Genomic DNA, 23,589 nt, shown 5'->3' on the forward strand with positions numbered 1-23,589 from the left:
CTCTGTTACGTTAAAAACCAATAGCAAGATGATAACTTTTAAAATGCCTGTTTGGAAATTTATAAGCATGCTTCTTTGTGACATATGGGTCACAGAAAAAGAATTGTGTAAATCAGAAAATATTTGGACCTGAATGTTAGTGAAAATACTCCATATTCTGGATGAATTGGAGGGTATTATGCTTAGTGAAAAAAGTCAAACAAACACTGTATGATACCACATATATGTGGAATCTAAAAAGTAAAACAAACTAGTGAATGTAACGAAAAAGAAAGAGACTCAGATCAACAGAGAAAGAACAAACTAATGATTACCAGTGAGAAGGAGCAAAATAGGGGTAGGAGATTAAGATGTACAAGCTACTATATATAAAATAAGTAAGCTACAGGGATATATTGTACAGCACAGGGAATATAGCCAACATTTTATAATAACTATAAACGGAATATGTTTAAAAATTCTGAATCACTACGTTGTATACTTGAAACTTATATAATATTGTAAATCAATTATACCTCAAAAAAAAAAGACTCCATGTTCAAAGCATGAGAATTCAGCTAAAATGTAAATAAGAAGGGAATTAAAACCTTAATGCTTAAAATAAAAGGCTGGAAATCAATAAGGTAAGACTCTAACTTAAGAAGTAAGCATACTGACAAAACAAATTCAACGATAACAGAAAATATGAAACAAGAATTTACAAAATAAGCTTATAAAAAAGAAAACAGACAAAATATAAAGAATCAACAAAGCTGATGTTTGATTTTTTGACTATCCTCTTTGACTCCTTAACTACACCATTTAAAATTACAAACCATCCCTAACACAGAGCTGTGTTTAGGATAAGGGGAATGGTTTGCCTGATGCATGAAATTTAAGGAGATGCCAAAAAACAAAGAATCTCAGTAGGGGAGGAGGGTATAGCTTAAATGGTAGAGTGCATACTTGGCATGCACAGGGTCCTGGGTTCAATCCCCAATTACTCCTCTAAATAAATAAATAAATAAATAAATAAACAAACCTAATTACCTCCCCCACCAAAAACAACAACAACAAAACAAACAAAAAAGAACCTCAGTAATCAAGATAAACAACATTTTAGGGGAATATTTGTAAAAGTCAAAATCAATGCAAAAATATTCATGGTAACCAAATATTAAACATTTAAAGAAAGACAGTGTCTGACCCTGTACTTGAAACCCTGAGAATAAATGCCTCACTTGCCACACCCTAATCCCGGCCCATAGGTTCCCTGACAGCAGTGATACCAGGCATGTTTTCAACATTTAAATGGCGGTGCTTCTAGTGTACTGTTGTCAGCACAAGGGAAACAGTCCTTGTCGTGCTACAGAAGTAGTTGACAATATAAAGGGGATTCCTTGGTCTTTCTCCACCAAGTAGCTAATGTCGTAAATTATAACATTCCTCCTAGTACTTGTCCTCTCTTGCACTTGTTATAAATCATAATAGTCATGGTATATTTTAATTAATTGTTAAATTAATTTTCAAATACATTTGGTCTTTGCATATATATTCATAAGCAATATTCAGCTTTCTCTTTAGTGCTACCTTTGTAAGTTCTATCATCAAAGTTCTCACTGTATAAAATGAAATGAGAAAGTTATCTTCCTCTGTTATCTTCAGTGCTCTGAAATTGGGTTTAAAAAACAAAAGAATTTTCTTTTCTCTGAAAATTTGGTAAAAAAAAAAAATCACCTTGATGAGAAGCATTTATCAACACCTTGGCTGGAGTTTTACTTGGGCAGCTTGGAAATCCTGTTGTCTTTGAAAGATAAGATGCTCACTGCAGCCCAAAGCTGCTGTGGGAAAGGAACACCCCTTCTCTGACATGTACTTCCTTTTCTGTGTTTGTTACAACAGCCCGAGGCTAGCTTTCTCTAACCAGCATGATTGTCATCACAGGGAGTCAACCTCAATACTGACCCCTCTCTAGGTATCATCTCTGCCATATGTCAGCGTATCACTGTTCTGTGCAGCTATCAGCTCCAGTTACATTACCTGCAAGTTGTCCCATGATTGCCATCTGCCCCTTTCTAACTGCCTTGGTTCACTCTTGTCTCCAGCCCTGCTACAGTGACCCAGGAGCTGTTATCCCAGCTAAGAGGCTTTCTTATCCCCTACAGACAGGGAGAAAAAACTGGTAAGAGTTGGTGGTGGACTAAGGAATGCCACAAATTCTTTGACGCTATTGCCATCAACAAGTGATGGCCCTTGAATCTGGGGTGGCCTCGATAGTTCTGACCAAGGAAGTGAAAGAAAAGTGACCTTATGCCAGTTCTGGGCCTAGCTTTTAAGAGCATTGGCAACTTCCACTTGACTTTTTCAAGCCCTGAATCTCTAACAAAGTAGTCCTTCCTCCCTGCTGGAGAGGCCCTAAGCCTAGAGGGAAGAGGGGCCCAGCCCAACTCAGCCTGCCAGTCACCCATCCTGTCCAAGGCACCAGGCATGTGACTAAAGTCATCCTCAGGCTTCTACAGCAACCCGGCTGTCAGCTGAACACCACCAAGGGACACAGGGGGATGTCCTGTGGAGCGTAAGAAATGCTTAGCTGAGCCCCTTCTGGTTCTAATCCATCACATCATGAAATATAACAAAGTGACTCATGTTTTTAGCCCCTGTGTTTTGGAATAGTTTGTTACATAGCGATAAATAACCAAAACATTCCTTCCCAGAAAATGTCATTGTGCCGTGTTTCTGCCAAATGGAAGAATCCGTTTTTAAGTTCCAACCCCAATAACCTTTATATCTCCTTGTATCTTCACAATCAGCTACGGAAAAGATTGATTGCAGAAGTGGACTCCTGTTTCTACTGAGATTAGTGAGTCTTAAATATTAATGTATCAAAGAATTGCCTGGAAAATTATCAAAAATGCCTGTTTCTAGGGCCCTCACCCAGATACCTTGATTCAGTAAGTCTGGTGTGGGGGCTTAGGAATCTCCATTTTAAAAAAACACCCAAATGATTTTGACCCGAGTGGCCCCAGGCACTCAACGGGGAAGCATTCAGTAAAATGTGCCGCAGATGGCGAGGCTGTGAAGAAAGCCCTGGCGGTGGAAATGGAGAGAAAGGCAAGCCAGGTGCTTGAACGTAATCTTCCCCAGCCCCCCTCCTCTAGTCTCACTTCTAGGCTTCTCTGAATTCTTCAATTCCAAGTTCAGTGAAAAACATGTTACACTTGCACAGAGCTTTAAGTCTTCCATTTTATTTTTGCCTCTTAACCCCCGTGTGAACTAGAGCATTTTACAGAGAAGTGACTAACCTATACCTGGCAGACGTCAAATGCGGGACATCTGGACATGAAGCCCCCCGGCCTTGTCTTGCCGGGGTCTTTATTTGGCTCTGTTCAAGACTACCAGGTTTTTTGAGTCAGAGACACCGCCACCAGGAGCCATCCTCTTCGTCAAGGTCATCACAGTCCTGCTGAATGGCAAGGTGTGGGTTGCTGCTGCACACCGCTTCTAGCAGCTCCTGGGCTTCCTCGTCAAATGCCTCTTTGCACAGCCTGAGAAAACAAGGGAACATCTCTACTTGCCACGAAAGCACCTCCCGGTTTCCCCACAGCCCTTTACTTTCTCTGGGGATTTATTTGAGCGGGGGAGACCTGAAAGAGAATATGAACATGGCTGGGCAGCGGGCAAGGAAACTGACCGATCCACTGAGGGAGATACAGCAGCTGAAGGACAACAGAGTATAGAGAGAAAGAGAAAATAGGTTAAGATTTTAAAGGATCTGCCGAGAGCCTTTTCCTATTCAAGCAAGATAGTTCTACTAATCATGACTATGAAAACAGCCAACACAAACGCATTATATGCTAGGCACTGCTCTAAATACTGCCTGTGTTGACTCAGGTGGTCCAGCCTCACAGAAACCCTGTGGGCAGATGTTAGCATTTCATCCAGTTTACAGATAAGGAAACAGAAACACAGAGACTGGGGACTAGCGCGAGTTCAAGTATCTAGTAAGTGGCAGGGCCGGAATTTAAACTCAGGTAGTCTGGCTCCAGAGTTCTTGGTTCCTAACTCCTATGCTACATCATATCTCTTGGAATTCAGTGTTCGATGGGAGAAAAACAAATAAGGGCCTGGACAACACCAGAGGACCCACAGTCAGGCTGAGGCTGAGGCTAGCCCTGAACGAGTGGCTCCCCAAACCCCTCATTCCAGGAACCTTTCCCCCTGAGAAGCCAGTGACGACTTACCCTAGAACCTGCAGTTTACATTCAGGAGACCTCAAGACTTCACATAACTTCTTAATTCCTTCATGCCCTAAGGTATTCAAGGTCAGGTTTATTTTTATCAGTCTTTGGTTGCTGCTCAGGGTAGAGGAGAGATCCTGACAACAGAGGGCGGTCAAACCACAGTATTCCAACCTGCAGGGAGGAGAGACTAAAGATGAAATGAACTATCTCCCATGACAGCACACACACACGAGATCTGAGAGCGGGGCATGTAGGAGGACCCCAGAAGCTTAAAAAATGAACACAACATGGGTAAAGTCAAGGAATATAAGTATAATGTTCATTACTTCTAGCTATTTATGGGTTGAAGATATCCACTCCTATATCATATCATGAATTACAAAGTCATAATTATGGTCCAGGGAGTAAATAAAATGTGGAAACACACAAAGGAAAACTATGAAGCAACTGAATCCTTGAACAGGATTAAAAGTATAGCAACATAAGTAGATTTTAGAAATACGGTGTTGAGTGTAAAAGGGCAAGGTATATAATGAGGTCTCTAGCACCATGCCATTTATGCAAATAAAAATGCATACACCTAGAAACAATATTACATCTTTTATAAGGACACACAATTCTATGGTGTATTTCAAACACATTAGGTAAGTTGCCTACAGGTGAGAAGGAGATATGGTTAATGGAGATACATTAACTAACCAACCAACCAACAGGCAACAGAGGGCCCTTGCATAAACCAAAGATAATATAATATCACGAACTGATGAATCATATTCAACTCAACCTTCTGGACCTGATGATTCGCCCCCAACCCATTAATTTTAATTTTCATCTTCTGTTTATCTAGCCTATCAACATTTAAGTGTCTATATAGGTGCTGAGTATGTAAAAATATTTTCCAGTTGCTACCCACATGGAACACACATAAATTGGTGGGGGCAATAGTCCAATTTTGACACAAGTTACATAAATGTCATACAAAGTAAACGTTAGGGTTAAAAGCATTGTAAGAGAAAAGGTCATCAAGAATTCATCAGGAAACAATCATTCTGAATTTGCAGTCACTAATAAAAGTCTCAAGATATAGAAAATAAAAACTAACAGGACTACAAAATGAAATACACACATCTGTAATTATAACAGAAATTTTAACCTATTTTTCACAGTAATTGAATTATCTGGAAAAAAAATCACTAAAAATACCAGATGATTTGAACAACAGAATTAACAATCTTAACTGATATGAAAACTGCAGCCCAGAACTCTTCGTGTTCTTCTCAAGTGCACTATGGACACATACAAAACTGACTATACATGGGCCGTGAAACAAATGTTAACAAATTTTAAGGAGCTGAAATCATGCACAGAAGTGTTCTCAGACTACAGTGCTAGAGATTAAATGTAAAAAGATAACAAGAAACTCCTCTTATGTTTGAAAAGTAAGGAGTACACTTTAGAATAATCCATGAGTTGAAGAAAAAAATCTTCAGGAAGTTAAATATTTTAGACTCAAAAATAACAAAAACACTACATATAGTATAAAATCTTGTAGGGTGAAGTTAATGCAGTGATTTGAAGGAAAATCATAAAGTCTGTAGGAAAAGAAGGAAATATGTATGAGCTAACTCATCCAACTCAAGAATTTAGAAAAAGAATGGTAAAATAAACTCAACAAAAGTAGAAGAAATAATAAGATAAAATATTAATGAAACATGACTGATATCTAAATCACTAGAGATGATTGAGACATTAAACAGATAATAATACAGTATTATTAGACACTTGCCAATAAGTTTTAAAATTGAAAATGGATAAAATTACAGGAATATTATCACTTACCAAAAATTACTCAATAAGAGAAAATCTATGTAAGTATATAATTATTTAAAAATTGAGGCAGAAGTCAAAAAACTCTCCACAAAAATGAACTCCAGATCACATGACTTCACCAGAAATTTCTACAAAGTACAAGGAAGAAATAATTCCAGTCTTACACAATCATATGCTAAAACCACACATGACTGGCTAAACTTTTAAAAATTAAGTCTGATAAAATTGACAAGAACAGAGAGCAACAGGAACTCTTGTACATTGCCAGTGGTAGAATAAATTAGTCTAATCCCTGGGGAATATTCCCCAAGATATTAAATTCCACTCTTAATTATTTACCCTAGATAAATGTGTACATGGGTGTCTCACAGTTAATGTATTAAAATGCCCATAGCAGCACTAATCATTAAAGAAAAGAAATGAAAACAACCCAAAAGTCCACCAATAGAATGGTTTATATAGCCTAGGAAAACTACTAAACAGAAACCTCAATTAAATAGAACTGGGAGACCAGCAGGGGGAGCTCTCACACCCTGCAAAGATAGAACCCCACTGGAAGAAAAAGGACTTCTATTTCTGGCAAGGACTCAGCCGATGAAAAGCCCTGGACTCTTAGTTTACTGTAGCCCTCCCAACTTCCTTTCCCCTGTATAAAAGCATTCTCCTTCCCTTGCCATGTGGAGACTGCACATAGCTCATCATGGTTACAGATGCTGAATTATAATTCTCTGTTGATCCTGAATAAACCCATTATTGCCAGAGAAATATCTGGCAATCTATTGGTTTCAGGTTAGCAATAGTCTGTGGTATGGTCATTCATTCATCTTTTATAGCAATAAAAAATGAATAAAAACAGCCACTGGAAACAACCAGATAACTCTTACAATCATAAAATAAAATCATAACACAAAAGAATATATAAAGTATGATTCCCTCAATATAAAATTCAAAATCAAGCAAAATTCAAGTCCATTGTTTATGATTATGTACATCATGGCTCACTGTACAAGAAAACACATAAGTGACTGCTATCAAAGTCAGGATAATGTTTACTTCTTGAAGAAGACAGAAGTTGTTGTGATTTGGGAGGGACTGAGGGAAATTCACTGGGAAAATTTCCTGGCCTGAGTGTGATTACATACACGCTTGATTTTTTAAAATACTAGTTTAATCTATTTTTCTGTATTTTATTTAAAAATGTTTAAAATATGATTTGGCAGAGCTTAAACATAACAGAACAGAAAAATTAAAATGACAGAATGAAGTTCTCATTAAAAGGAGCAAAAAAGTCACAACTGCTAACAAAACACTTAGGAATATGTAGGATGAGTTAGAAAAGTCTTTAAAAGATTAAAGAAAATTATCGATAAGGAATACAAACAAAAGAGATCCAACATAAGCATAACTGGCGACCTTGCAAAAAAATTGACAAATATAAAGAAATTAAAGATAGGAAACCTTACCCCTAAAAAGCACAATCTACAGGCTTAAATGGAACATCATGTCCCCAGAAAAATATTAATAAAGAAAATTCAACACAGGACAAATTATTGGGCTAAAGGAGAAATTCTAAGGACATCCAGGGGAAAAAAATTTCTTTTAAAAACCAATAAGGACATTGAAGGGGAAGAATCAGCTGGTTTCAGACTTTCCTACAACCAGATTCAATGCTAGCAGGCAGCGGACTCGTAAAACTCTCAGAGGATGACCAAAATATTATGAACACAACCAGGCTGCTATTCAAGTTCATAGAAAACTAAGACATTTTCATATATGCAAAAAAAAACCCTGGAATAGCCCCTTGAAATTAAATCAAAAAGATTACTGACCCTACCTCCCTCAACAACTCCCGGTCTACATAGCTTAGTGGGGCAGTTTGGTCACTAAACGTGGCTGTCCCCTGAAATGGCTTGACTCTTTTTGGCCACCTCCAGGGTAACGGTTAAGATGAAAGGGATAGCAGGTTATATATATTTAAAAAACCCCAAAAACCTATTTTGAAGTTTCACGATTGTATCCTGACCATTCCTGGGCATGCTTCTTTTCTTTCCCTGACAGCAGCTCCAGGCCAGCCAGATTGGTAGGTGGTAGGCTACCCAAAAAGGCCTTTGGGATTCAAACCTAAATCTGTTTAGACAACTGGGTTCTCTTTTGGATTGACAAGGCCCTAGATCATGAGGACAGTGATCATCTGGTTGAAGACAATGCTGGATAAATCTCCTTAGGGACCAAGGAGTGGGAGATAATGGGTTTCTGTAGATACTGTAAAACTACTTATGTCTCTCTTCCATCTGATCCCTCTGGCCTGAAGGCCTGGGTGCAAGCAGGGGATGATTAGAGAAAAAGTGAAGTCACAGGCACCGGGATGGGATGCACTGACTTCATGGGGGGGAAGACTAGCAACACTAAGACCCAGGGAAGGGCCACCTTAGAAGCTGGAAGGTGTAGGAAGTGGGTAGAACAGTTAAGGCTCTTTTTCCCCCCAGATCCAACACTGCCACCTGGCAAAATGATTCTGTGATCTGCTTAGTCAAGCAGGAGCTGCAGCCGGTGGCCTGACCCACTGCCCCGTTGTCATGCTGTCCACGTGCTATGAAAACAGAAAAGCTCATGTGGACATGGCAGGCTCTGAACGATTCTGTTGTACCTGAGGCCATAGATGGCAGACCCCAAATGTGGATCCCTCTCATCTGGGTACAAACATGACAACCGGTAGGACCTTGTTTCAGTCTGATACAAATTCCTAAGATTCTCTTGACGCTGGAACAGCCTTGGGTTTATGCCTCATGTGGCAAACAAAGCAGCTGTAACTACTTGGTGACGATGCCCACCTGACATAACCAAATCAATGTAACAATGACCCAGATCAAATATAACAGCGAACCCCACGCTGGTGCAGCCTGTGCTCCTTCAGGTCGTATGTCTGTCTGCACGTGGGGAAGTGTGGACCACTGCATGTCTCTTTAATGGGGAAGGGGTTGCTTTTGGCCCATCTTTTGCCTCCTTAATTTACTGCCAGTGACACCAGGAGCAGCAGGTCCTTCTAAACTTCCTTTCAAGGAATTGTAATGGAAAACAAGCACTATTGTTCCTCCTGTTGTTACTCAGTTGGCTGAGTCCAGGACCCTGGGGGCATAGTTTAAATCAGTACTGCAAATTTGGCCTCTTCCTGTGCTTGGAGTCTTGTTGATAGGGGCCTTAATTAAATATTGTATGAGAGACACTGAACAAAGGTGGTCCCAGCCTCTGCTGGTCAGATTAATCAGAGTGGCCAATGGAGTGGCATATCCTTGGGAATAATCAGAAGCCAAGACTGTATTACTGTGTAGAAAAAAGGGTTGGATATTGTTGGGAGACCTTCTTCCATGGATGGAACTCCTATATGTACTGCTGACAGAAATGCCAGGCCCTGACAACTCTTTACCTGGGCCATTTCCTAGGATGTTTGAGCAATGAGCAGCCTTGAGGTTTGAGGTAATGTCTCCCTCCAGGACAAAGATCAGGCTTGCTCACTGCTTGCTGTAAAATGGTGAGTCCACCAAACTCAATGCTCCTCTCCTGGAATGCAGCCCACTGCATGTGCAGGCATCCATCCTCATCCCCCACATCCACCCTGGGGGCCTTGGGGCACAAGGGAAGAGCACACCAAAGTGCCCAGAGCTAATGGGGGCTATGCTATGAGTAAGTAATAAAGTCCTCTGACTCTGATAGGATTCTGTGTCTCCTGCCAGCATCCACAAAACAGTAATAGGCTGACTTATTAGATTATAAAATTAAAATTCAGACCCAACAGTTACAACATCATCATTGTTGTGGGGCAAAAAAACCATATATAAACAGTCAATGCAACCAGAAAAAAGAGCACTTTCTTGGGAGAATCATGAAGACATATCACAGTGCCTGGGCTTCCCACATTCTGAGCAAAATTCTTGACCCAGATGTCAGTAATTCATGCCGTGTAAGTAAAAATGTACTAGCCAATATCAGTTCAAGATTTAAAAAGAAAATAAAAATCTAAACAATATATGATTGGACATAAAAAGTACTCAGCACACAGAGTGAGATTTTATTAGGTTGCAGCCTCCTTGAGAGCATCAATAGCATTTTTCCAGATGGAAGATGATTAGTAGAATCTTTGATTTAATAAGAAAATTAATTCAAGGACAGATGGAAGGATAATAGAACACAGACCTAAATCAAAGACGACTTACTTAATACATACTCTGGCCAAGGCACCAAGGACACAAAGAAACAAACGTGAAATGTGGCTTCTGTACTAACAACATGCACTGCATTGATCCATATATTTGAAATTCACATTCTCATTTCTGAGAGTAACTTACCTTCTAGCCCCATTTATTTTCTGTCCTCTCTCCATATACTAAATCTCTTCTAGCTACACAAGCCATCAAACAGGTAGCATTATCATAATAGAAAACTGAACTCACCCAAGCCTCTGAATATTACAGTCTGGATGTCTCAAAGCCTCAAACAGAATTTTGACTCCATCATCCTTCAAGTCATTGTTCCCAAGGTCCAGGCTCCGCAGGTTTGGGTTGTTCAGAATAGCAGAGGCCAGATCCAGACAACATGCACTGGTGAGAACACAGCCCATCAGTCTGCGAGAAGCACAGAGGGAAGTGAGACCCTCAGTTGTGAGGCTTAATTTGCTTATTCCCAGGAGAGAGGCCCAGGTATTTGAGCCTTTTTTTCTGAGCCTTTTCTATCTACAATCTAGGATGCCCACAGGAAGATCTAACATTAACAGTAGAAACAGATGGGATTTCTTAATGAACAGAACAAAAAAAACGCAAGTGAAACTGCTTTCTCCCACAAACAGGTTGCTTTCTAACAAACTTCCCAAATCTAGGGCATAAACACTTATTTCTACCAATGGACATAAGCTTTCCCAAGGAACCCGCAGATCTCTAGGCTTTCAATTTCTAATGTATTTTTGACATAAAAATGCTTTCCAGGAATCTGTCTCAAAGTGTTATCTCCAAGGAAGATAGCTACACACAAAAAGATATTTCTTTCAGGTCCTTTGTAGGGTATTTAAGAGCATTCACGATCTGGCCTTGTGTTCTCTTTCCATACTTTGTCTCACCCATTTTCCCACCATACACGTCCAGTTTCTCCCAAATATACCACATCTATCTGCATTTCCCTTCTTTTCACTCCTTTCCTTCTGCCTAGGAAATCTGCACATAACAAAATCTTCTTTATCTTTTAAGCCTAAAGAAACTCAGTTTCTTCCATCCCATTCCTTGCTCCCTGGGACTTCTGCCATATCCTTGTAACAACAGATGGAATGTAGTATAGTTGGCTTTGTATTTTTTTCCCTGCCATCGGCATTTTGTGAGTTACCCAAGGACAAAAGCATCACCTGAGAAATAACCTTTAGTCCTCTGAGCATGTAGCTCATATTTGGCTTAAATACTGGCTGAGAGAACTGGCATGTGCCCACAGAGGCTGCGAAGGCAGCTAAGAAAGCAGTGTGTCCAGGCGTTACAGCAATGCTTACATGCATAGGTCACTTAGAAAGTATGTCTCTGTAAATTACATGATGGCACTGGATTAAGTGATAAACTCCATTAAGTATAATTTTGTCTTCCAGTTGAATAATCATCAAGGAAACCAAAGAATCACATCATAACCCATACCCCATACATTTCCAAAAGGAAGTACAGATGCTTATTGGGCCGAAGAGTTGAATCACCGTAGTGTTTACGGATGTGTTACACCGTAGTGTTTACCACAATGTTTACAATCAACTACTAAACTCATTTGGAAATCTGATTCTCATGAGTCAGTCGTCAGCCCAAGCACCTCTGGGTATACCAACGATCTTCAGTTTAGAGTTCTAGCAAAGCAATGCTGGGGTTGGACCCTTAGTGACTCACCCAGGCTGCTAGTCCCACGGGAGGCCCTGGTGGGAAATGAGCTAAGATCTCTAAGTGACATCTCTCTCTTGCTTCACACTAGCCACAATATTTACCTAGTGAAACATTAAACATCGTGTAGCCATTAAAATAATAATTGTATGTAAGTACTTAAATGTGCTTCTGAAGTCTATCATGTAAAAAGGAAACTTCTAAGTCTGCACAGTGGTCACAACTACACAGACGCACATCGCGCACATGGACGTGCGCCCACTACCAGAGGAAGAGAGAACGTGAGGAGAGCAAAACTCTTTGCTGTTTGAGAATGACTGGATTGCTGCATATTTTAAAAAACTTCCCTTCCCAGCTTCTTTAGACGCTGACCGAATTACAAGCCTGAGTTTAAGAGAGAAAAACCAGTGAGCACAGTTTCAGCTTCATGGATGTGCGGCAGAAGACACAGAGTAGACTCCCTGGAGCATGACTAAGGGGAAAAAAAAAACGGCTAAAGCTCGGCCTGGTGTCCCCGGTGCTCCTTACCTGAGGGAAGCCGACTGTCGTCACTGCAGTAATTGTTTAAGGAAAATCGGACCCACAGACTTCCCCAGCCTGTCTCACAGAATGAGGGGGAGAGGGAATCGGCTGTGGATTCTATTCTCTGACAGCTAATCGGCTCCCTGCCTTTCCTGCTGCATCCCCCCTGCCCTCACAGTACTTAAAGCGACGCAGACGGGAGGCCACGGAAAACCTACTCCAGGGCCTGGAGATGGCAGCCTGGACGCCGGAAGACTTCGCACAGAAGCTTCACTCCGTCGTCTCGCAGGCAGTTTGACCCCAGGTCCAGGTGCGTCAGGCTCCTGTTGCGCAGGAGCGAGGCAGAGAGACACTCACTGCTGAGTGACGAGAAGTGGCAGCGCCTCAGCCTGTGGAGAGGATGGCGAGGGAAGACGGGGTCACTGCTCAGAGCCCTGTATCTTTAGGAAGGTTTCACATTACCGTCCTGTATCCACTTGCCAGCACTGCATCTCAGACCTAAGGCCCTCCTCCCTCGCTGCCTCTTTGGCTGTCTCACTTGGGTACTTAGGTTGGTACCAGATTTGGCTACAAAACTGGAATCACATTCTTCAGAATTATAAATAACACATTAACATCTTTACATCACTCATAAATACAGTGTTCTACTGCAGAAGCAGCTGCCTGGAGCGGAGGCGCAGGCACGCGAAGTAGGATGGGCGCAATCGTAATACAATAAGGACTTTCTGTGCATGGGAAAAGTGGCACTTCCCACCAGAAGGGAAAAGATGTATTCGGATGTAAATGAAGTGCAGATGATAGGCCTGATGTACGGGGGAAAGAAAGTTTAAGTTATAACACAATACATTTGGAATAATTTAACATTTAAATGTTAAAAATTCATCCGCAAAGAGTAGGAAAAAGATGATAGAAGTGGATTAAAAAAAAAGATTTCCAATTATGAAAAAACTTCTAGAAGTCATGCAGGGGGGAGGTAATTTGACCTCACAGAAGTTTTGAATGTCTGTAGTCTAAAAATGACCATAAAAGAAATACAGCAACATGCCAGGTAAGTTACTTATAATATATAAAAAAATAGCAATAATGTAATAGTAATAATATATATATTAATATATAATATAATTAATAACATAGCCTATAAAACAGAAAATATCCAGGAGAAAACACCTTATGAAGAGGCAATTCCTAGAATATTAAAGGTTAACATTTGAAAAGATGTTCAACATCAAATGATTTCAAAAGTTATTTTAAACTATCTAATTAATATTGACCAAAAGGATTAGAGAGACATAGTGAAGATATTAAACAATGCAGGCCCCTGAACTGCAGAGGGAATGCACACAAGCGATCTGGGATGGGTGGACTTTAGGCCTGAATCCATCATTTTCTTGGAAGCATCATGCAAGCTGCATAATCTTTCTATGCCTCACATTCCTCATTGTTCAGTGAGGCATTTCAAACTCAAGTGGCTAATCTGACACCAACAGGTGCTTTTGTGCCGATTAAATTTTGCACAGGGCTCAGCACAGAGTAAGGACATAATAAATGGCAATGATTAATATCATCTTCATCATCTTCACTGTCGTTAGGGATAACAGGAGAGAAAAAAGCAAGGGACAGAATATGTTCATAATATTTTTCCATTTTAAATGTATGTCAGAAGGTCTGTTATATTGGAAGGATGAAAACTAGTAGCTTACACAAGGCTCTGTAGAGTGCACTGTGGATGTTTCAAGGCATGGCTAATAAGCTTGACTCCACCATCTCCCAAGACGTTGTCCGCCAAGCATAAATGTGTCAGCCGTTCATTGCTGATGAGAGCCAAAGACAGATCCTCACAGCCAGCTGCCGTGAGGCCACAGTGTTCTAAGCTGAAGGAGAAATACAGATGGGGAGGGAAGAGAAGGTTCATGCTTCTCTTCTCCTTCACAGGGAAGCTAGCTGGTACTTACAACCCCTCCATCTCTACTCCAGAAGCAGCCTCGGCAGACCTACTTTAATTTTGAATTCCATTGCAGCTATGGACAGGGTCTGATGAGATAAACAGAGAAGGAGAAAAGAGAAGCCTGGAAAGGAATGAAAGTAAGAAGTCTGTCATTAAAAAAAGTGTCTCTTAAGAGTCAAGTCAAAGAGGAATGCAGGTAGACAAAGAAAAGGAGGCAGTCATCCAGGACTGACGGATCAGCCAGTTAGTGTCAAGCCCCAAGCAGCTTCCCCGTTCAGATCATAACGGAAGTATACAAGACTGCACAGAATGACTCTACAGAAAACAGTAGAGAAAGACTCACGACAGTCTCTCCAGGTAACACTTTGGATGCATCAAGGCCTCGCACAACAGCATCACTCCGTCATCCAGTAGGTTATTAGTCGATAGATTCAGAGATCTCAGGCTCTGGCTTCTGATGAGAGCCTTAGAGATATTTAGACAACAAACCGTAGTTAGGCTGCAGGATTCCAAGCTGGAAAACAATACAGAAAATTAGAAATGACCACTCCACAGAGAATTATTATAACACCCACTCACTTAGCCAGAGGGTGTGATTTCTCAGTTGTTGGGACCTGTTCTGAAAATCTGGCTTCTCTACATCAAATGAGAATGATTTACCTAAAGCCCGGGGCTCTGCTAGAGTTAGGAAGGGTAGGGGGGAGGGTAGGGAGCTTCCCTCTTCCATCTCCACCTCCCTAACTCCCTACAAAATATGTATGAAAACATTAAAAAATATTTTTAAATGGTCATTTTTTTGAATCTGGGAGGAATTTCCTTTAACCGCATCATGGAAGAAGATGGACTGAAGGAGTGTACCCCTTCACTCTTTGACTTTGAGGCAGAACAGAGTTGGGCTGGAAAGCAGGGGCAAAAGTGGGGACTCCCACAGAACTCTCTGCCCAGAGCTCATTTCTTCATGGGAGCCAACCTGCGTTTTCTGAGGAACCCCATCCTTAACAGTGAAAACAAGAAATTAATAAAATGGTTTCTAAAAATAAAGTAAAAGAGGAAGGGAAGCAGAAAGAGAAAAGAAGAAGTACATGGAGAGCCCCTGTTTTTACAGACTCATATTTAGCAACAACTTGGGTCTGGGAGTGGCTGGGCATAATGTCAGCTGCTTGTAAGAAGACTCAGGCAGCGGCACTCCTGGAACTTGGACTTGGACTTGTTCCATTTATTGATTTTGAGGACTTATCAACTTGAGTGCCTTCAGAATTGTTTCCCTTCATCAAAATCAGAGCATAGAGAGGTCAGAACAGGGGAAGCTCCCACCTCAATCCAGAATTAGACCTTATTGGACGACCTAGAACATGGCTTAAGGCTGAAAGCCTCAGCTTGCTCTGAAGAGGTGTTATGGACCGAATTGTCTTCCCCCTGATTTGCATGTTGAAGCCCTAACCCCCACCCCCCACCAATGTGACTGTATATGGAGAGAGGGCCTCTCAGGAGGTAATTAAGGCTAATGAGGTCTTAAGAATGGACCCCTAACCCAGTAGTACTTGATGTCCTCATAAGAAGAGGAAGAGACATCAGGGGTGAGCACACGCACAGAAAGGCCATGTGAGGACCCAATGATGAGGCAGCTGTCCACAGGCAAGGAGAGGGGCCTTACCAGAAACTGACCCTGCCAGCACCCTGATCATGAACTTCCAGCCTCCAGAACTGTGAGAAATAAATTTATATTCTTTAATTCACCAAGTCTGTGGGGTATTTTGTTACGGCAGCCAGAGCAAACTCATACAAAAGGGTATTTATTATATCAGCATCAGGCAGTTAGGGAAACTTATACACTGTGTTTGGATAGAGCTCTTTTAGACAGAAAAGAGATTCCAATATTATGGGACCTGTGGATAAAATGTTAAAGTTTACAGAAAGAGAGTATTACACTAAGGAACAGAAAATAAACACACATATAAAACCCAAAAACTAGGAAATGGAAGAAAGTGTTTAGAAAGGTCTGCTTTACATTTTAAATGTACAGGAAGATGACGACTCTGTGAAATGAGAAGAGCACTTCGTGAGTGGAGACGACAGTGAGAAAGGGAGCAGGTTTAAGATAAAAGAGTGCAACGAAATTAGAAGCAACAACACTGAGATCTGCATTTGAGGCAATAAAGAGCAAAATCATTATGAATAAATCTGAGAGACTCTGCAAGAAGGAAGGGAGAAAAAGATGAGGACAAAAAAAAAAGAGTTATATACGAAAAGAGCTACAACTAATGACGATTAAATGCTCTTGAAAAACAGAGAAACAGAAATGGTGACAGCATGTGCAAGAGAGTGAGCCCTGAAACCATTTTAAAACTCCCATTTAAAGAAATTATTTCTGAGAAGGGGGGAAAAAAAACCTTATGAGCAGATCAAAAGTAATAAAATGTGAAAGTAATTTAAAAAATCCTGAGGACACAAATGAGAAAGTAAACACTACAGTTGGGAAGGTGGGAGGGAGTTAAGGGGTTGAAGTGTCAGGTTATCCTCAGACTTCTCTCTAGAACACTAAATGCTGGAAATTACCGTAGCAAAGTCAGTGTTAAGAACAAAGTGGAGGCCTGAGACCCAGACACGTTGTCATTCATCTACAAAGGGGATCAAAGGGTGTAAAGAAAGTCATAAAATGCATCCTTCACATGCTGCATGAAAATGTTAATTTAAAACTGTATCAGCCAATGATGCACTGAATCAAAATTAAGAGTTTGTACAGTGGGAAAGGTGAATTTAAGAAAACAAAACCAAAAAGCTAGCAGTATACATTGATTTAAAACTATGTGCATAGAATTAATCTAAGTAACTGTTGTATTCAGGTGCATTGCCATGATAAAAAGTCAGAAGTTTTGGAAGAGTTCAAAGTGTAAAATGTCTAGCCCTTGTAATCCTAGATTAAATTAACTTACCGGAAATTGTACCACAGAGGTATACTAAATGTTTTGCCTTACATAAGGGTATTTTAAATGTTGTGATCCTTTTGAATTTGATCAAGTATTTATTTGGGGAAGAAAACCCTGAAGGGCGGTAACTAATAATCACCAATTAAATTAAAATCAGGCAATATAACCTGCAAATTTCTGGACATAGCTGGACACAAACCAAAAATGAAACAAAACGTAGCTCATCTGTGAAGCAAAAAATAGAAAATGGCACTGAAAACATTAAAAAATGCTTCTAACTGGAGATATAAATAGTAGATGTCCTAGAGTCCTTTTGTTCAATAATCTGTTTTGCTCTTATCCTTTCTGTATTATAAATTTGAGTTTCTCGAACTCTCTCCTTTTCTTAGTGCCAATTAATAGAATTTCAGCTATGGACCTCCTAATGTCTGACAAATGGAATCTGAGCCCCATAAAAAGAAAATATTCCCTCTTTCCTTTGCAACTGCAAAGAAAAGCAGAGATGGTATCACAAGTCAGAAAATATTTTTTAAAATAGTTTTGCTTTCTTTTATTGTTTTATCATAACAAGGGAATCTTATAAGATACCTAGACCTTATGAGATTATTGATTGCGCCCCAGTGACCACCCACACTGGGAAAACATCTAGTCCTACATAACGCAGTGTTAGATTATTACAAATCTCTCATGACTTCTGCCACCAAAACATTCTATTCACTGGTGCAAGAGCCCTACTAGTTGGCTCGGAGAGATGGTTTCCTATCTGAAAGCCTGGTAACTGGGTCTACATGAAGGGTCATCACTGGAATACATTGTTCAAGTCCCAGCTGATGAAAGGGATAATAGCAAGTCCTGCCTATCTGGCAAGTGCCACGGCATTCTGTCTTGGATCCGTGGCTCTCACTGGAGGAGAACATCTTTCCCTCTGTTTAACACATCTTTGCTGCTAACATGTTTATGATTAGACAGAGGAACCCATGACCTACTTCTCACTGGGGTTCCAGACCAGAGGCTGCAGGTTACAGAAAATCTCTCAAAATGTCCTAAACCTGCTTCATAGTTGGTAAAACCCACACCCCAACCTGGCTTGCTGACAACTGAACACATGGTCAAGAATTACCCAGCACCTTTCCAGGCACACTGTGAGTTGCATCCTGTAAAAACTAGTGAAACTCTTAAAAAAAAAAATTCCCCAATGGTAACAGAATTCATCTGCCTATTGTCAAAAAGAAGGTCTTGGTTCAGATTTTTCTTGGCATCTTTTTCTACACATACATTATAATTTGCTTCCCACAAATACAGACCTACTTTGGTCCTTCCTGCATCAAGGTTCAGTCTTGTGCCCCCTGAACTGGATCTAGGGATTCCAAAATTTCTAAGGTAAAACTTACTATAATGATTTTTTTTTTGTTTTGCTTTTTTTGGGTTGGTTTTATTTTGTCAGAAACTGATTTAAATGTCTTTCATTGGAAAATAAGATTTTTCTCGAAACCTGTCACACGATGTGGAGACCAAGCATGATTGCTAATCTTTTCACTTTCGTAGAGAAAGGAAATCAGGCCCATCACTAGTGTGTGGTAGGGAGCAGGCACCTGGACAGTTGCCACACTGTTCTTCCTCAACTTTCTGTGCTGCTCACTGAGTTGCAGTGATGGGTGAGGGAGATTCAGTGTCAAAAATCAAGTAAAACTGAGCCTGCCTCAGCACTGCCCTCAGCTACTGCTTGTGCAGCCTTTTCTGTGAGAGTTCAAAGATATAATGACTATAGCTGTTCCAGCATCTAAATATGAAAAAATATGAAAAATTTATAAATTCTGGGTCTCCTCTCCCTTTTTTTCCCCCCAGATTTAGGAGATGGAGACACAGAGAACTATACAATGAGGGGCCTTCAGTGGGGGGCGGGGGGAGTTAGAAGTCCTATCAGGAGGAAATAAGCCTGAATCTACGAATCCCCACTCTTTCATACCAAGAAAGTAGATCTAAGCTAGCCCTGTGAACGGCAAGTCCAGGCTGTAAGAATCTATTTGGCAGACGAAAGTCTCAATTATAAACACACGCACACACACGCACAAACTCATGACTTACCTCAGGTTCTGTAGTTTACACTCCGGGTGTTTCAAGGCATCACATAGTGACTTTACTCCATTATCCCCTATATCGCTCCCTTTCAGGTCAAGATGCATCAGGTTCTGGTTGTGAGTCAAAGAACTAGAGATATCCTGACAAGCGTCAGGGAAAGAAATAAATCTCAACCTTCAGAAGGAAAACACACAAGAGGGATTACAAAATCATCTCTGTCCCTGGTTCCAACATCCCTTTCCTTTCCAGCACAGCTCCAAGATACTATCTAAATATTCCTGCCATCTCTTATCTTACACTGGGTTACTCCTGTTTCAGGTCAAGGTCGTAAATTCAAGCTTCAGGATGTTGCTTAGGAAAAAAATGGGTTACAACTTAAATGTCCATTATATCCTGACAACTGATACTCTCAACTTTTTTTTTTCTTTTGACTCTAAAGGCAAAGAAAGTGTGGCATCAGGAAAAGCAGAAGAGAAGTTTTTGAACTCTTAGTCCCAGGAATGAGGACCGAAAATTATCGAGGCCATTCCTAATACTGCAATCACAACATTAATCCATATATTAATCCTTTAAATAACCCAACATGAGTTCACAGTTAATATCAACTATTTGATGTGCATCATTAGCAAAATACATTATTGCAAAATATTCCCTGTCATCTCGTGGACTTTGTTAGGTGTAGAGACAACCCAAAGCAAAATATGAAGGAAGTTAAATCTGCCAATTTTTCTTCCTGTTTTCCATCTCTTAGTCATTGTTAGCTATATCTGATTCTTCTATAGTGCCTCTGCTGGCTCCAGATGCCCAGTGTGTTCCTACTGCTAACTTTTCAAAAACTTCCCTTTGTGATCTCACCTCCCCTCACTTCTGAAGATCACTCACCCTTTGCCCTCACCCTCCATCCAGCCAAGCACATCAAGAAAATAAAGCTTTTACCCATTTAGAGTGCTCACCATCATCTCTAGTAAAAGTTCCCAATGCACTCACTAAACCTAAGTTGAAAGTACAGTGTCACTTGTTAAGGAAGAGTGATTTGAGTAAGGCAGGCCAGACTAAGGTGGGAAAGACTGAGAGCTGCCCTCATGGAGCCGTCCCCCGAGAGACCCTTGCATTCTAAAAGAGGAAGCCATTTAACCCGAAAGAAGCACTAGCTACTGTTAGGATCTGGGTTGGGGGCATTCAGTGAAGGGACACTGTGCGGGAGATGAATGGGGGGTGAGTGAAAAGGATTCCAGGAACGCCTTCATTGTAACGTGTGTGTAACTGCCTCCCATACCTACATGCAAGACCTGACCTAATCTAGTCGCTTAAAATCTAAGGTCAGATCTCACGAAAAACACTGAGATTTTATGGGCAGTATTTAGGGGGAAGCCTGTTCCCCATAAAATAACATTAATCAACAGTGCTAATGGAAACAAGTATCTTATCGATTGTTCAGCATTTGGTACATACTGCTGAGCCCTGAGCACGTCGATGAGCACAGAACACAAAAGAGAATAGGATCAGTTCCAGCTCTTAGCAGAGCCAATAGACAAAGAGAGGGAGACCTGTAAATGACCAAGTGTAAGAAGGTAGTAGGGTATCTAGAATCAAATTAAGATATAATAAAAATTTTTAAAAGGACATAGCAAATGTTGGCGAGGATGAGGAGCAGCTGGAACTGTCATATACTGCTGGTGGGACTATACAATGGTAAAATCACTTTGAAGAATTGGTTGGCAATTTCTTAAACAGTTAAACATACATCTATGAGCTAACAATTCCATTCCTAAGTATTAGACCAAGAGATGAAAACATCTATCACACACAATAGATTTGTACAAGAATATTCAAGGAAGCCTTATTCATAATTGCCCCAAACTGGAAACAACCCAGGGGCCATTAACAAGAGAATGAATAAGCAAGCTGTAGTATAGCATACTATGGAATGCTAATCAGAATGAGAAGAAAGAAACAATTGAAATAGCAGTGACATGAATAAATTTTTAAAAATATTTTGTTGAGCAAAAAAAATGGACAGAAAAATATATATACTGTATGAATCCATTTAAAAGATTTCCAAGAACAGACAAAACTAATCTAAAGTGATAGAGGTTAGCAAGTGGTTGCCTTTGGGACTGGGCAGGGTGAGAGGAGTGAATACAGAAAGGACTACAGGGAAACTTCACGAGTAGATGTAATTACTTTCTTGCTTGTTTGGGGTACTGGTTACACAGGTGTATGCAACTGTCAAAACTCAATGAACTGGACACTTCATATCTGTGCACTGTATTGAATGGAAAAAAAAATAGTATATTCCAGAATTTGTTTAGACAATGCCTTGTTGACTTCCCTAGAATGCCTTAGCTCTGTGCTCCTCTCCATGTAGAAAATTCCTAACCAAGCCTCAAAGACCCAGGTCAACTGCTACTATGTTCTGTGTAATCTTTCTCAGAACAAGTTAGCTATGCTCCCCCGTCCCCAGAGCTTTCCGCAATTCATGTTCTTAGAGTATTTTACCCAGTAGACTTTAATTATCTGTTTACTGTTGGTTCCCTTTAATAGGACTGGGAGGTGGGATAAAGAAAGAAAGTACAATGGCTCCATTATGTTTTCTCATGTCAGACTTACAGTAGTTTTTGTAGTTTACAGTCTGGATGCCTTAGTTCTTGATTAAAAGTCTTCATTGCTAATTTATCAAGGTTGCTATGACACAGGTCCAGTTCTCTCAAATGTTCATTTGTATGAAGCACAGAACAGAGATCTTGCCACCAACGAGTAATGCGACCACCATCCCTTTGCCTAAATGATTGGAAAAAGAGACCAACAAATCTATTTCAGCCTAGGCAGCTCTCCGAAGATGGTATAGGATGAAAGTAAGTGTATTTGGAAGTGGTAAGACCACCCAGTGCAGCTCTGGCTTGAACACCATCCCCAGGAAGTCTTCCTCTTGGCACTCCAGGGGTTTTATTGGCCCAATAGAACGCTCCCGCCATCCCTGCAACACACACAGAATTAAAAACTAGGGTGAATTCACATTAAAAGAAGAGATTCAAGAAGGACAAGAGAGAACTCTCCAAATACCTGAAGAGCCAGTATCAAGAAGAAAAATAATATATAAGCACAAGGAGTAAGATTAGAAAAAGCGGGTAGACATTAGGAGACTGGCGTAGATTAAGAAGCACCGGCTGTGAGCTCCAGTTCTGCCACTTACTAGCTGTGTCACTTTAAGCAAGTTCCATCAGTTCTCTGAGCTCCACATTTTCTTCATCTACAAAATGCAAATGCCATCTCCCTTCACTGGGCTGTAAGGGTTTAATAGTCAATTTCAGTGGGTACACAAAAGCACTGTGTAAATTTTGAAGTGGTGTCCAATTTAATTCCTGGGCTTATCATCAATAGGCTCATTTAAACAGTTAAAGAGTAATAAGGAATAAAATAGAAGATAGCCTAGTGATTTTAAGCATAAGCTCTAGAATGGGACAGTCCAGAATCCCAGCTCCACCGTTCACTAAACTGGGTGATTTTGGCCATATTACTAACCTATCTTCATCTTAAAAAATAAAGGTAATAGCCTCCATTTCTTAGGATTACTGTAAAGAATAAGTAAGACAATCTATAGAGAATGTTTAGTGAATGTTTCATGTTATAAATGTTATAAATCCTAACAATTTGAGAGCTCCTATTATTTATATTAAAACACATAAAAGTCTAGCATGCTGCCTTATATATTATAGCTACTGTAGGGGAGGAAAAGTATCTTTTCCCCTCTGTTCCCCTGGGTTCTGTGAATGGGGCCCTGTAAATGAGACTGACAAAAGATATCGTAAGAGAAAAGCGTACAAATTGTATTAGCATGTGCACTGCAGCTTCACGTGGGAGAAACTCAGTTCTGAGTAACTCAAACGAGTGGTTAGAGTTTGGGGTCCATAGGCCTAAATTACTATGGGAAAGGCATGGGGAGAAAGGGCACTTATAGAGAAACAAATGACTTTTTAGGAAGATAAACGGGCCCCTAGGAGAATAGATGGGAGGTATGGTCATTGTTGACAATGTCTATCGGGGTGTGGTGCCAACTTCTGTCTCCAAGAAGACAAGATTAGAACTGCTCTGGGGAGGGGATTTATGACAACTGAGTTCTTTTGGGAGGACTGCTTTTAGGCAGACAAGGGATTTCAGGAAATTAAATGCCT

The 23,589-nt window shown here is 40.4% G+C and overlaps 1 protein-coding gene across 2 annotated transcripts in view; it reads right to left on the bottom strand.

The window, feature by feature from the left end:
• The window catches only part of NLRP14 (NLR family pyrin domain containing 14), a 47,925-nt gene that overhangs the window by 8,209 nt on the left and 16,127 nt on the right, over window positions 1–23,589 (bottom strand). The window contains exons 4-11 of one of the 2 annotated variants that reach the window (XM_045523998.2): window positions 22,028–22,198; window positions 19,424–19,591; window positions 14,755–14,925; window positions 14,167–14,337; window positions 12,685–12,855; window positions 10,499–10,669; window positions 4,221–4,391; window positions 3,213–3,524 (exon numbers count right to left, since the gene is read on the bottom strand). In XM_045523998.2, coding sequence (XP_045379954.2) covers window positions 3,389–3,524; window positions 4,221–4,391; window positions 10,499–10,669; window positions 12,685–12,855; window positions 14,167–14,337; window positions 14,755–14,925; window positions 19,424–19,591; window positions 22,028–22,198 — 1,330 coding nt within the window. In that variant the 3' untranslated portion in view covers window positions 3,213–3,388. Of the gene's footprint in view, window positions 1–3,212; window positions 3,525–4,220; window positions 4,392–10,498; window positions 10,670–12,684; window positions 12,856–14,166; window positions 14,338–14,754; window positions 14,926–19,423; window positions 19,592–22,027; window positions 22,199–23,589 lie in introns of those variants that run through there. The other variant, XR_006728267.2, reaches the window with a different exon arrangement.

Source organism: Camelus bactrianus, chromosome 10, assembly GCF_048773025.1.
Source record: "Camelus bactrianus isolate YW-2024 breed Bactrian camel chromosome 10, ASM4877302v1, whole genome shotgun sequence".
Lineage (NCBI taxonomy): Eukaryota > Metazoa > Chordata > Mammalia > Artiodactyla > Camelidae > Camelus > Camelus bactrianus.